Source organism: Diorhabda sublineata, chromosome 3, assembly GCF_026230105.1.
Source record: "Diorhabda sublineata isolate icDioSubl1.1 chromosome 3, icDioSubl1.1, whole genome shotgun sequence".
NCBI classification, from domain to species: domain Eukaryota; kingdom Metazoa; phylum Arthropoda; class Insecta; order Coleoptera; family Chrysomelidae; genus Diorhabda; species Diorhabda sublineata.
The window spans coordinates 19,201,975-19,215,716 of record NC_079476.1 but is presented as its reverse complement, the minus strand read 5'-3'; the positions used below and the strand labels follow the sequence as shown (position 1 = coordinate 19,215,716).

Sequence of the window (13,742 nt, the reverse complement as noted above, 5' to 3'; positions counted from 1 at the left end):
CCTCAAGGAAATTCGTGAGAATCTAGATAGGGGCCTTGTCGCGAAAAACGCAAAGAAAACGTTAAGTGCATTTTTACAAATTTTGGCTATCGGAAAATCATGGAACGTGAGAAACGTGTTTTTCTTTTATCTAGACTCACACTTTCCAACAAATCGACGTATTTTTCCTTCAAGAGCGCATTAAGAAAATGGGAAACTATATCGGAAGGAATTATTTAAAAATTCTGCGTATTTTGTTCGATTTCAATTTTTTCAATATATTACAAAGAAAATAAATATTTTTTCAAAAGAACAATATTAGAAATGTGTGTCGATCAATCAATAATTAGTCTAAAACATTGCAACATTTCTAGTAACGAGCAGGACATGCATGAGTTGGATTTCGTTCCATATACCATGTTAAAGAGAAAAGTTATAAAAACAACTGTTGTAATCAAAATGGGTTAAATTCTTGAATGTAACATTACAATTTCAAAGTTTGCCTCTCTGTACATTTCCGGATTTCGTTTAGGAACACGGGAATACTCTTTCAGAAATGTCGATACATGAGGAAAGATGTCTATGCCTGTTTCATAGACTCGAGAAAGTCTTCCATATCTACATCATGCCAAGGACTGAAAGTGCTACTTTATTGGGCAAGTTTGAAAATTGCGAGACGAGCAACAGACGAGTCCATCAAAGTAGTATTTCAGCCGCGGCGTACAAAACATTCCTTAGAATTTAACAAGAATTCTATTATATTGTCTCTGGTTAAAGTTTTTGATTTTTTTCAGTGTACCCTTTGTTTTGTTTCTTCAGGAGATTGATGAGTTTTGGATATTTATTAATGTGAACATCTTGTTTTATTGTAAGAGTACTTTTAATCATCGAGAATGTAGACAATAAAGTAGAACTTTTCCAGATTTTAGATTTATCTATAAAATAAGCGAGCACTACGTTTTCCGTTGGGTTTTTGGCTTTTTTTGGTGACACCACTTCATAAATACTGTTTTTCGCACCTTGCACGAGATTTATCCGGTATCGGAATTAAGAACGGCCGCGTTACTTTCCTTGGTAAGATCACGTGGCGTGTCAGCGATCAAACTCTTCATCGCTGATGTTTTCTTTTTCATCATCATTGATTGTTATTCATTAATTTAGACAAAACTTCGGATAAAACAAATAAATTCGGAAAATTAAAAATTTAAGGCTATGTAAAATCATCGAGGTAAACTGTCAACTGTCAACATTGAAGTGGCTAGAGTCACATTTAAAGAAGTTAAAGTTGTCTACTCCATAGCGTCCCGAAAGTGTTTTGCAGTACGGAACTGTCACTTTCACTACATGGAACACTCAAAACGCAACTTTCGGTATGTAAATGAATACACAACGAAGAAATTTCAGATGGCGTCGTCTGAAAGAGTAATTTCTTGCTTTTGAACCTTGTCTTTCGGAAGATTCAAGTATGTTACCAAATCATTTAGCTCGCTCTGAGAAAATAATTTCGGACTGCTAACATCTTCAAATTCAATATTTGACTTGTCATCAGGTTCAGGTACAGCACCGTCTTCGTCTGAACTTGGAATTTCTTCCAAGGTAACAGTGGCTTTGAGCGCTGGCATTTCGGTCCCACGAGGAAGTCGTCTCTATGATTCTTTTGCTAGCGCCATAACATAGGAATCGCGTACCGGAAAGCTTTTTTCTTGCCCTTAAAACAATTTCGAAGATCTTCAACACATCGTTCCCAGACTTTATGAGGTTTATCCTGAGTTTTAAAATTTTTTACACTATAGGAACGCGCACGTTCAGGTTAAAACATGTTTGTTTGTTAATTTAGCTCACACACAGCGTTCTTTATTCATAAAGTAATGATAAGATATGGCCTATATGCATTTAAAAACAATAATCAATACAAAACTGTACTTTTTATTCACAACACCTAAATGCATCAGAAAACATATGATGTATGATAAATGATAATACCAATATCAACTATTAATCATGGGTTGCTGCAAATATTAGGAAAATATTCTTACGTCCTCGTCCACGATATAGACCGTGAAGCCGGTCCTGTTCAATTATAATGGAAGTCTAAAATTTGACGAATACGCCGTTTACGATGTTTGTTTTAATACATGTTTTTATCATAATGGCGATTTGTTTACATGTTTTTTATCAAACCAGTTTCTAAGAATGCGTTTTATTTATTCGTTTCCTAACTTTATAGAAATCTTTTCTGATAAAATTCGTGCTTGTTCAGCAGTGAGAGTTAGTTTATAATTAAATATATTATTATATAAGTAGTAATAAGTTCATTATTATAGTGTCTAGTATCACTGCGTAAATAGATTGAGTTAGTAAGAGACAGTATGTATAAATTCACCCCACCGTTAATAAATAGTTTGAATAAATAAAAAAAAAATTACATTGTTCTTCCAATTTTAGACTTCCAATATAACTGAGCAGGATCGGATTCACGGTTCATGTAGTGGACGAGTTCGTAACAATATAAATAAAAACAATTTTATAGAATGTTACAATTTTTAATTTTCTTACGAGTCTTTGGTTTTTTAACAATATAAAAAAATAAAACACAACCACCTACACCACAATTTAGTGCCATACTAGTGCTGAAATAAATATATTTACATACTTTAAGCTTTTAAAGTAGCAAATATTTAAAAAAAAATAACAATGTTATATATGTATCACTACTATAAATGTATAAATAATTTCATATATGTGTAAAAAAAATGTAAATTAATAAGAAACAAAATAAATGCGAGAAATTATAACAATAATCATGTAAAAAAATAATATGTGATGGAATAATTTTATTAATATATTAAAAAAATCACGTGATTTAAAAAATACTTTTTAAATATCGCATCTATCTTAAGCTAGTATCACACGATGCGTCAAACGCTTCCAACTTTTGGATGGATCTTGTAGTCATAGTGCGCATGTCATTCGACCAATTTTTTATTTCCGACGTTGACCGTGAAAAGTCGGTTTTTTTATTCACAGAGTCAAAGAAATTGCAACGAAATTGGAACCAACACTTATGATACAACTACACACACTTCTTGTATTTTTGCGCGTGAATGCTACGTGTTTTGTATGAAACATCAAAGTCGCCAATATCATCCAATTTATGTCAAAAAAACTTATATCTGTTGTACGCTGGTGAAATTTAAAAAAATGTATCCAGTTCAATCTAGAGAGGAACTATCGCAAACAGGAAATCATCATCCTGTCCGATAGACAAGCAGCTATTAAAGCTCTAGGCTCCAATATCATAAAATCCAAACTCGTTTAGGATTGCCTAGAAAAATTAAACGAGCTAAGCAGGGACAGACAAGCCCTTCTTGGGACTTGAGCTCTTCTGTGGTATCAGCTACACAACAATGGAAAAAGCAATGGAAAAGAAGGTTGATAGGAGCAAAACCAATTATTGGAACAATCTACACGGACTGAGACAAACAAAGACTCTCAACGATCACCTGAAGACGCTAGACTTAGAAGATAATATAAGGACGAAACCTTCTATCTACAGTCTCTCGAAGTGTGAAACACTACGAAGCTCCAGAGCACCACTAGACGTTTTAAAAAGAGTGAGATTAACACCTTCTGATTAACTGTAAACACTGGGTTCTTCAGTATTGCAGCAAGAAAAGGGGACACTATAGATCGTTTGTGTAGACGAGACACCAACATCCATAAATACATACATCGTCACTTTTTTGCTACGTTTTCAATTCTTTAAGTAAGTTTAGGTAAGGTTCCAGCATTCGTTCGTCAATGTTCAGGCGTTCGTTCGAACGCAATGTTGACGCAAACGTTGAACGCATCGTGTAGTACCGGCTTTAAAGGGAACAACAATATAAAACACCACAAATATTATGTTGAGATCGTTCAGTGACAAAAGATTTTCAATATATATTTAAATAAATAATAATAATAAATTATTTATTTGATCTTTCCCCTTGTTGTATATTTGTGAAGAATTGTCATTTTCAAGTAAATTTTGCCCCCAAATAAAGCCTAAACAACCATAATAATTCATGCAGTAGAGGGTTAAAATGACATTAGTAGTTATTTGGAAATAGTGAATATTTATCAATAAGAATTATCGAAAATTTGGTATTTACATGTTTATGCATTCATAAGAATTTAGAAAACCTGAAGATAAATCATAACACTTTCATCGTAATAATTTTATAAATAGAAATAAAATCCAGTATTCAGTATCGGGAAATCCCCAAATATTCTGTAGCTTTCATATCAATAAATATATCACACCTCTGGTGAAACAGTGTCATAAGTAAAAAAAATGAACTATAGAGTAATAATAATTGAATTTTAATTTCGTTTTCCACTTTCCTGATGAAAACTCAAAAACTGGCAGTTACTGTAATAGTAACTATTCACATAACAATATTTTAATTCAAATTTTCAAGTTTTCTAGCACTAATGGTAAAATGAAAGAGATTTTCTAATTTTTTCACTTATAACACTATTTGAACGAAGGTGCGTTATGTAAGTTTAAGAATTATTTGAATGAATTTAAAAATTTATTATTTGATACATTGGAACAGAAAATTTTCTAAAAACTCGTATATTAACAAGTTTCCAAATAATGTGATTATATAAACCTGTGAAATAGCATTAAATATTAAAAATATATTCTATAAACTTAATTAATTGCGACTAGTCAGGTATAAAGTAGATAAATACAATTTCAAACAAAAAAATCAGTCTGGGTTAGACAAAAAAATTATCATAACTAGATGAAAAAAAAAATTTTTTTAAATCTGATAATACTTTTTAATATCCGAATATCTAATAGAGAGTAAAACTTTCAAAGATATTAATAAATTTAAATACCTAGGAGAAAATATAAACAACCACTGTCATATAAGAATGAATACAAAATGGTGATAAAGCCTAATTTGCAAATCTGAAGATTCCGAAAAGCAAACCAATAACAAGAAGAACGAAGTTAAAAATCTACAGGACTCAAATAGAGAACTTATAGCGGTGAATGTTGGGTGTTGACACAAAAAGATTGAAAATATTTGTGAAAAAAACATTATGAAGGAATTTGAATGAACTAAGCTAATTGAAGAATCCAAAATAATAGAGAAAGGGATGAAATACTAGGTAATGAAAACATCGTCCTATTCATTAAAGCTCAAACATCAAGATGGTTTGGCCACATTCGAAAAATGTATGCCCAAGATAATCATGAATCCCAAAACATACATCAGTAGAAAAAGGAGCAGACCCAGTAACAGATGGACTGATCAAGTTACCAAAGACTTACAAACAATGAATATGGAGGATACGGAGCTTTGATGAGAAATAGGCCAACGGTCACACTGGGGCGTGAAGCCAATTAGTAAGGTAAAGGTATCCAATTAAAAAATTTTTTTCCAGTTTTTAATAACACTCTATACATTTCAAATACACTAAATTCTATCTCAATTTATATCGTTAGTATATCGTTTATAACAAAAAATTTGGCATCACTCTTTTCTACTAAAACAAAAAAAGGATTTTTTGGAAATAATGGAGTCTGAATAAAAATAAATATTACCCAAAAATATTATACGAATTAACACCGAAAAATATTATTGAGTTTTTGTTATTATTGTAAACATTAATTTGTCTATGAAAATATGGAAACATATGTAAACAATCTGGTAATAAAGAAAAAAAAATGATTTAGGAAATATATCAATGACAAAATAACTTTCTGGTTCTAACCTCTTTTCATCTAGTTATAACAAAAATAATATTTTCTTAAAATCTGGCAATTACTCAAGTGGAATACTGAAATAAATCGCTGTATATATAGTTTGGAACCCAAAAAAAGCGCGTTTACAAACTACTGTAATCTGCTACAACAACTAGAATCGTTAATGGTCGATGTCCTACCATCGAGAGTTTGATTATTAGAATCATATCTAGGAAGATCTCGATTTCTCGCTTGCTGAAACATATAAATTCGTATTAGTCGATTTAAATCCAATTAGAAAGCAACTTTTATTGCTCACAGTTAACTTTATTATATACATATATAGTACTAATCCAAATTTAATTAAAATTACATTATCTGGTGAGGATGTCATTGTCAATATTATTGTCCTTCCTAGTATGTAATTTCGAATGGTCTTGCGGATTGAGGGCTCAAAATAAAAATGTCCAAGAGTTTTTTAAAATGCCAACGTTTTGATCTTTTATTTGATCTTCATCAATGCTAAAAGTATATGGTACATTATAACTCAAACGTTGATGAAGATAAACAAGTAAATAAAAAATTGTGAAATTAGAAGTAAAACAATAATCAGATAGTTAGTCAACACTGACCAGACTAGAATAATTCCAACAGTTTTTACCATTCATCCTTCTGTTAGAAAAGTTTGGAAGTATTCATTCACTAATAGATGTATCTTTACAGGAGAATTATCTCTTCATACATAATAAGTATTTTATCTTTTGACTGACGTCTAATAATTTAAAAAGGTGTGTTATTTGCATAGGTTTTTAATTTTTCATTTTTCTTCTGATTTATCCAAGAATGTTCTCATTTGTTTATAGTATATAGTTTTGTCTTCATCAAGGTTAGATTTATAAGGTACCATATATTTTTAGCCTTGATGAAGATCAAAGAAAATATCGAAATATTGACAGTTTAAACAACTCTTGGACAGTGTTATTTTGAGTCTTCAGCCTGAGACACATTTCGAAATTATATTATCTTTAAATTATTGGGAGAAATTTAGACAGAATTAATATATAGAGGTGGAATTGAAGTTGTGTACATACATTTGAAAAACCACAAAAAATTGTAGGGCCTTTTTTAATGGCACATATTTCCTTCTTATGACTTAATTTTATGTGGGCATGCTTGAAATCTCATTTCCTCCAAAAGATTATATATTAATAACATTTCAAAGATGTTAGCTAACCATATCAGTGATTAAATTTCACTTTCACTTCCTTCAAAATAATTGTACATTTCTCTAAGTGAGCAAATAGTAAATATCAGTAATGTACTGGCATGCATTTTAATTTAAACTAGGTGGGTTTAAGTCTCCAAATTACCCTACTGACCCACTGACGTATACATAACTTGACTGGATACAGCATTGCTCAAACATTTTATTTACTCAGGATTCACCTCGTTTGGTCAATTTTCTGTTAATTATTTAAAAAAATGATAGCCTGCTAACTTAAGTATCAAGATAGTGACCACCCCTATAATATAGCTCTACTTTTTACAACAACTAAAACTAATTACAGATAGATAATTTCTGTTCAGGAAAATGTCATTGCCAGCATCGAAACATGTCGGCATCCAGGGTAAAAAGGGAAAAAACCATTTTACGTATGAAGTCCGAAATAATTTAATAGTAAGAAATGGCTTTTCCCAGTTTTACCCCATAAGACAACGAGCCTCGAGATCGGTAATGTTATTTTTATGAACGGCAAATTAAGTAATTATTTACGTGCTTTGTTATATTTGTTGTTTAGAGAGAGAGATAATATTCAAGGGGGTGGCCCGCTATATTGATAGTTGAGTTAGCTAGTCACTCCCTGGAATATTGCATCCCTTTGTACAGATATTTAAACTGAAATCATAGATAATTGCTGCTTCAATTGCCTCAATTGATGTCGAGGTATTCTGGCATATAGGAAGAAACATTGAAATGGTTTTTTTTCATTTTGCCCCAGATCCCGATGCGCCCCAATGTCAGAAATTTTATTATCTTGAAGGGCAAAACAAGCGACAATTATCTACACAATTAGTTTCAGCTATTTTAAAAAGGTGAGCAATGTTCTAGGAGTAACCTACTATTTTGATACTCAAATGAATGGGTCACCCCATTTTTTTTTAATAATTACTAGCAAATCTGTGAATTTCAAGGCAAAAATGGCCGTGTTCAAGCTTGACAGAACCTTATATCAGTGCTTATATCTTCTCACAATCTACACAAAATTTCTGCAAAGCAAACATAAAAAAATATTCAGATCAGCTATACACCCTATTTGATTTCTCTGAGTCTCTTGGAACCTTCTTAATGCTGAAGAGCTCTACAATTGAGCCATATGGAATATTTGTGTAGCTCATACTCATAAAAAGTCTTCTCTAATCAACACAATACCTGCAGCAGTTTGTTTGGAAGTAAGATTCTAATTTTCATTTCAATGTTTTTAACAGAGAGGTGCTGAGCTAGATCATGTTCTTAAAGATATAATTGAGTTAAGAAAATTAAACCAAAAGAGAATCTGAAGTTGGTCCATTGAAAATTTCAATTGAATAATGAATGATTACTAAATAGTGTGATTATATCTTGGAATTTTAATAAATTACTGTAAGAAATCCCCATACCTTCATAAGATCTTCAGCAATCTGCATAAAAAGTTTTTCTACATTATCAGATTCTTTAGCAGATGTCTCTAAATAATACATATTGTGTCTTTCAGCAAATTCTTCCCCAACATGTGCAGGTATTTCCCTGTCTTCTCTATCGATTTTATTACCTATAACAAATATATAGAGAATATTTTATCAGAAACTAATGTAATGTTGTCACATTGCTAAAAAAATAATGTAAATATAAATTTGTCTCAACAAAAAATATTACAAACATTGTAGTTACTTGTAAATATTTTCTATAAAAAAGAGTTGTATGGTATGGAACACTTACCAACAAGAATTCTTAATACTTTACTACTAGCATACTCCTCAATTTCTCGTAACCAATCAGGTAAACAATCAAAAGTCGGTTGTGAAGATATATCATAAACTAAAATAAGGGCATGTGCAGACCTATAATAGCTTTGAGTAATTGATCTAAATCTCTCTTGTCCAGCAGTGTCCCAAATTTGTAACTAACAAATAATTGTAATTTATATAATGTACATAATTTACTATATATGCTTACTTTAACTTTTTCATTTCCAACTTCTACTGTTTTAATCATAAAGTCAACTCCTATAGTAGCACCTTGTCCAGGGGGAAATAATCCCTGAGTAAATCGTCTAACTAAACAAGTTTTACCAACACCCGCATTTCCTACTAAAACAACTTTAAACAAGAATTTGTAGTCATCCATACTTTACTAAATTCTGAAAACTTTTATAACAAACACTTTGTGTGCATTAATTCGTAACTTTCATTCTTTTGGCATCTAGTATAATTAGCGTAAAACTTCCTGTCTGCTATTATTGCTTTATATCCTATTTGGAAATATATGTTTATTGGTTCAATATAATTCTGAAATAAAAATTACGTCATACAGGTGTGAATATAAATGATCATTTTCACCAACTTGATTTCACACTGCATCTACAGAATAATGTCATATTAATTAATTCGGTCCACTGCCAAAGTTATTAAATTCGGATGCTGCCTGATATTGTACATTTTTGATATGTAGGTAATTTAATTGGTAATTTTCATTGAATTGAATAATTGTTATGGTGTTATGGCACCTGTCAACTATTTTGCTGACGTAGCTGTGCGTTCGTATAGTTGTCTGAGCTGCAAAATTTGTTGAATACGTCTATTTCTTTCTTAAATCAGTAATCTAGGACAATCTTTGTTTATTACTTGTAATGAATAGTAGGGTATAAAATGCTTTTTCCATTATATCATCAATTAATTGATTCTTTTCTATAATTAATGTTTGTCGCTCGTTTAAAGAATTGATCACAACATGATTGAAAATCATTTATGACAATGACCTGCATCTGTCATTGTAAACGTGTCAATCGGGTGACAATAATAATAACGCCATTTTGAATAATTATTAATTATTTGCGTCTTACTGTGTGTTAAATATAAAAAAAACAAGTTAAGGCCTAGGCCTATCACTAGTGGAAGTTCCAAAACTTCTCTACCACATCAAGAGAGAAATTTTTTTTTTCAAAATGGATGAAAATGAAAGTTTTTCATCTCACGAAGATTTTGGACAAATTCCTGATTTGTCAGCGATAGATGATATCCTAAATCATTGTGAAAATGATCTATTTAAAAGCGAATTATTCAATCACGATGCTCTGATGGCTCTAGATGACAATATTCCTATCGATTTAATGGACTTTGACGGTGTAGAAGATACACTCCAAAAAACAAACTATTTTCCTTTAAATACCAATTCAGAAGAAATAAAACTCCCCGAATCGTATCCTTTGGCTGATAACGTGAAAAGCAATCCGATACAAACACTTCAAGTAACACAACCTGTTGTCCAGAATATTCAAATTGAAAATGTGCAGGTACCAGTTCAGAGTATACAAAATCCAGTTATCATTTCTTCGGCAAATCTTCAGCAGACTACTCAACCCGTAGTTTATACAGCTAGTATTCCGATTCAGAATCAACACATAATATTACAACAAAGTGCTAGTACCTCCAAAGGACAAAATGGAAAACAGAAAGGACAAAGAAGTGTTTTGGTACAAAATATTCAACAGATACCCGTCGATCAGATGCAACCTGTTGTCTTACAAGCAAAAATTTTAAAAACTGATTCCCAAGTTATGACACCAACAGTTATGTATACAACAGCTGTTTCTAATACAACATCCCAATCGTTACCAACTTTAATAAGTACCAACAGAATTTTAACCACCGGTATTCCATTGGTATTGGAAGGAGAAAGTAAAGTACCCATAAATAGAGTTCAGCCTGCTGGTAAAGAACATAAAGTGAAAGAAGTTAAGAGAAGTGCTCATAATGCCATTGAAAGGAAATACAGAACTAGTATAAATGACAAGATTATTGAATTGAAGAATATGATTGTAGGAGAAGATGCAAAATTAAACAAATCTGCTATACTCCGTAGAGCAGTAGAGTATATTCATTTTCTACAGAATGCGAATGCTCGTCTCAAGCAAGAAAATATGGCTCTAAAGATGGCGGCTAGACAAAGTTCTCTTAAAGATCATCTCGCTACAGGAGAATCCAAGTACCATCCAGAAGACACTCCGCCTCGTTCTGATCACTCTTTCTCTCCAGATCATTCTCCTTTATCGAGTCCAAAGTATTCTGTAAACATTAAGGATGAAAGTCAATCTTTCTCTCCTAATGATTCACTTTCTTCAAGTCCAGAGTATTGTGCAAATATTAAGGATGAAAGTGATGAAGAAGAAATGATGACATCTATTCGCAAAGGAATGTTGGATAGCTCTAGAATTTCATTGTGTATGGTAATGATGGTCGTTTTAGTTTTCAATCCATTCCAACTTGCTGTTGATAAGTATGTTAATGTGGATTATAACAAACAGTTTGAGAAAAGAGGTATATTATGGTCAGAATCAACATCTGTATCATTTGTGCAGTCTACTGTTATTTTATGGATATTGAACATTTCAATTTTGGCATTTTGTTTGATAAAAATGCTCGTCTATGGAGATCCAGTTATACCGTCTAAATCGAAAGAAGCCCAGAAATTTTGGAGGCATAGAAGACAGGCGCATTTATATCTAAAAAAAGGAGAAAAATTGGAAGCTAACCAAGAACTGCTGCGTTGTTTGCAAGCTTACAATATTTCACTTCCTACTAGCAAATTTGATTTAGTGATGTGTTTTGTTTGGCAATTATTCAGGCAAATTCTTCATAGATTGTGGATTGGAAGATGGTTGTCGAAACATGTTGGAGGATTTTTTGTCGATTCTAAAATACGTTATGAAGCTCAAACTTCATGCAAAGAATTAGCTTTGGTTTTCAATGATCTTCATAAAATTCAGTTGGTTAGTGGTTCAGAAGAGAGTTGTCATTTAATAGGATTGATTACTTGTTTAAACGCTTTAAATTTGGCAGAAGCTGCTAAATACCAAATAAAATCAGTCGATCTAGTTGACGTGTATGTTGGAGTTGCTCTGAGAATTAAAGCCAGTTTGCCAAATTTCACTCACTTCTTACAGAGATATTATTTAGGATTGGCTAAATTGTCATCCTTAAATTCAGTTGATGCTATACCTAAACGTTTGCAATGGTTGATGACTCCATATGGTTATGAATTTTTTGTTTCCAATAACACCAACATCAACAAAACTAGAAATTTGCCTTTTAGTTGTATAGGAAACAGCATAGATCCACTTGCGATTCAAATGAAAATTTACAGGGAACATCTCTTGGAGAAGGCGCTCTCGATACTAATAACACCCGGACAAAAAATTGATAGTAATCAAGATAAAAAAACTGATATAAGTGAGGCTTTAATGTATATTGAACTTCTCAAAGACAATGTTGCCGTAGATGCTCGTACAGTTTTCGGGGCTTCTTCTGAAAATTGTTATCAGGATAAAGTCGCCCAGTGGTGGATGACTTTCTTGTCGATAGCTTGTCATTGGCTTTTGGGTAACGAAGATGCTGAATATTTCTATAAGAAGATTGAAATGATACCAGAACCCTTAGTTTCACTCAATGATCCGCTACCTAAATGTATTGTTGCAGCTTTTGTGGCTAGAAGAGATTATTTAGATCAGAATTCAAGCAACAGCCCAAAAAAAATTTTACTACAGTGCGATTATGCTAGTCATTTATTAGCAGACAGTTTGACGTTCACTATTTGCAAAAATGTAAAAGATCGCAACGTACTTTTGGCCCATTTATTGGTATGCGATTGGCTTTTGGAAACGAGAACTTCACTTTGGGAGGATTGTGTTAACAGAGGTTTAAAAACACCCGTTTCGAACGGCATTTTAACTTCTTATCAAATGGATTTATCCTCTTTAAGAACACTGGCAGGACACATTCCGAGTGCTTTAGCGAGAGTCTTTTTGTATGAAGCTACTGCTAGATTAATGGCAGGTGCTGCGCCAGGTAAAACTCAACAACTGTTAGATAGGAGTTTGCGACAGAGACACGGTAAATATTCTATTATATGTGGAAAAGGTGATAGGAATCGTCAAGAATTTGGAGGAGAGCGGCAACATGCGACTGCCCTGTATATGGCTTGCAAATATTTACCGGGACCACTTTTGTCTTCACCCGGTGAAAGAGCAGGAATGTTAGTAGAAGCTGTCAAAACTTTGGAAAAAATTGGAGATAAAAAGAGGTTGCAAGATTGTTATGAACTTATGAAGACTCTAGGTACTAGTGTTATAAACAATTAATATATTCCAATACAAATATTATATCAAGTTACTGTAATAAAAATATTGTTTTTTATCATAATTTTCTGTACCTTTTTAAATTCATAAAATATTTTAAAACATAATTTCGGGTTTATTAACATTTTAATAAAAGTAACCCATCAGAGTTTAAATAAGTTCAGATAATGTATATTATATAAACAAATTTTAAGGTCAAACTTTTTTTACCAATTCAACTATATTTTTTTATACACATTAAGAAATAGACAGGGTATTTCAAAATTCATGGGGTGATTACTCGTATGAATTTAAGATAGGTCTCTTCTATAACAACATTTCTTCAGTCCACTTCTTTCCTATAGCTGAGGCTCTATTTTTTTTTTCAGTACAGCTAAAAACTTTCCGTAATTTTCGACTAACTACGGATATTTTTTTCAATATTCCTGTTACATTATACAGAAGTGAAATTAGCAATCCTTACTTTATTTAGTATCAAACATTTTTTTCAAGATGAAGCTTTATGAAATTATAACTTAAAATTTTATGTAAAAATATTTTTCTCCAACCATCAAAAAATGTTGACATTTTTGTACTATTTTCAGGTGCAAAAGCCATCAATTCCCTTACCGTACAAAAATTTCCTCATTGCT

General features: G+C 31.8%; 2 protein-coding genes across 2 annotated transcripts; one reads left to right on the top strand and one right to left on the bottom strand.

The window, feature by feature from the left end:
• Positions 1–2,501: 2,501 nt before the first annotated feature.
• LOC130441385 (ras-related protein Rab-30-like) lies at positions 2,502–9,460 on the bottom strand. Its single transcript, XM_056775045.1, has 5 exons — positions 9,321–9,460; positions 8,934–9,265; positions 8,697–8,880; positions 8,378–8,529; positions 2,502–5,974 (listed from the first exon to the last, which is right to left on the bottom strand). Exons 2-5 carry the CDS (start codon positions 9,102–9,104, stop codon positions 5,870–5,872), a joined length of 612 nt encoding a protein of 203 aa, XP_056631023.1. The 5' UTR covers positions 9,105–9,265; positions 9,321–9,460; the 3' UTR covers positions 2,502–5,869.
• A 197-nt stretch (positions 9,461–9,657) lies between these two features.
• On the top strand, positions 9,658–13,212 carry LOC130441384 (sterol regulatory element-binding protein 1). The gene has a single exon (XM_056775044.1). It carries the CDS (start codon positions 9,922–9,924, stop codon positions 13,111–13,113), a length of 3,192 nt encoding a protein of 1,063 aa, XP_056631022.1. The 5' UTR covers positions 9,658–9,921; the 3' UTR covers positions 13,114–13,212.
• Positions 13,213–13,742: the final 530 nt, after the last annotated feature.

Coding starts and splice junctions, on each gene's coding strand:
- LOC130441385 (XM_056775045.1), bottom strand. CDS start 9,104: ATGGATGACTACAAATTCTTGTTTAAAGTTGTTTTAGTAGGAAATGCG. Junction 8,530..8,696: donor AGTATTAAGAATTCTTGTTG/GTAAGTGTTCCA, acceptor TATTTGTTATAG/GTAATAAAATCGATAGAGAA. Junction 5,975..8,377: donor TTGCTGAAGATCTTATGAAG/GTATGGGGATTT, acceptor TATATGTTTCAG/CAAGCGAGAAATCGAGATCT.
- LOC130441384 (XM_056775044.1), top strand. CDS start 9,922: ATGGATGAAAATGAAAGTTTTTCATCTCACGAAGATTTTGGACAAATT.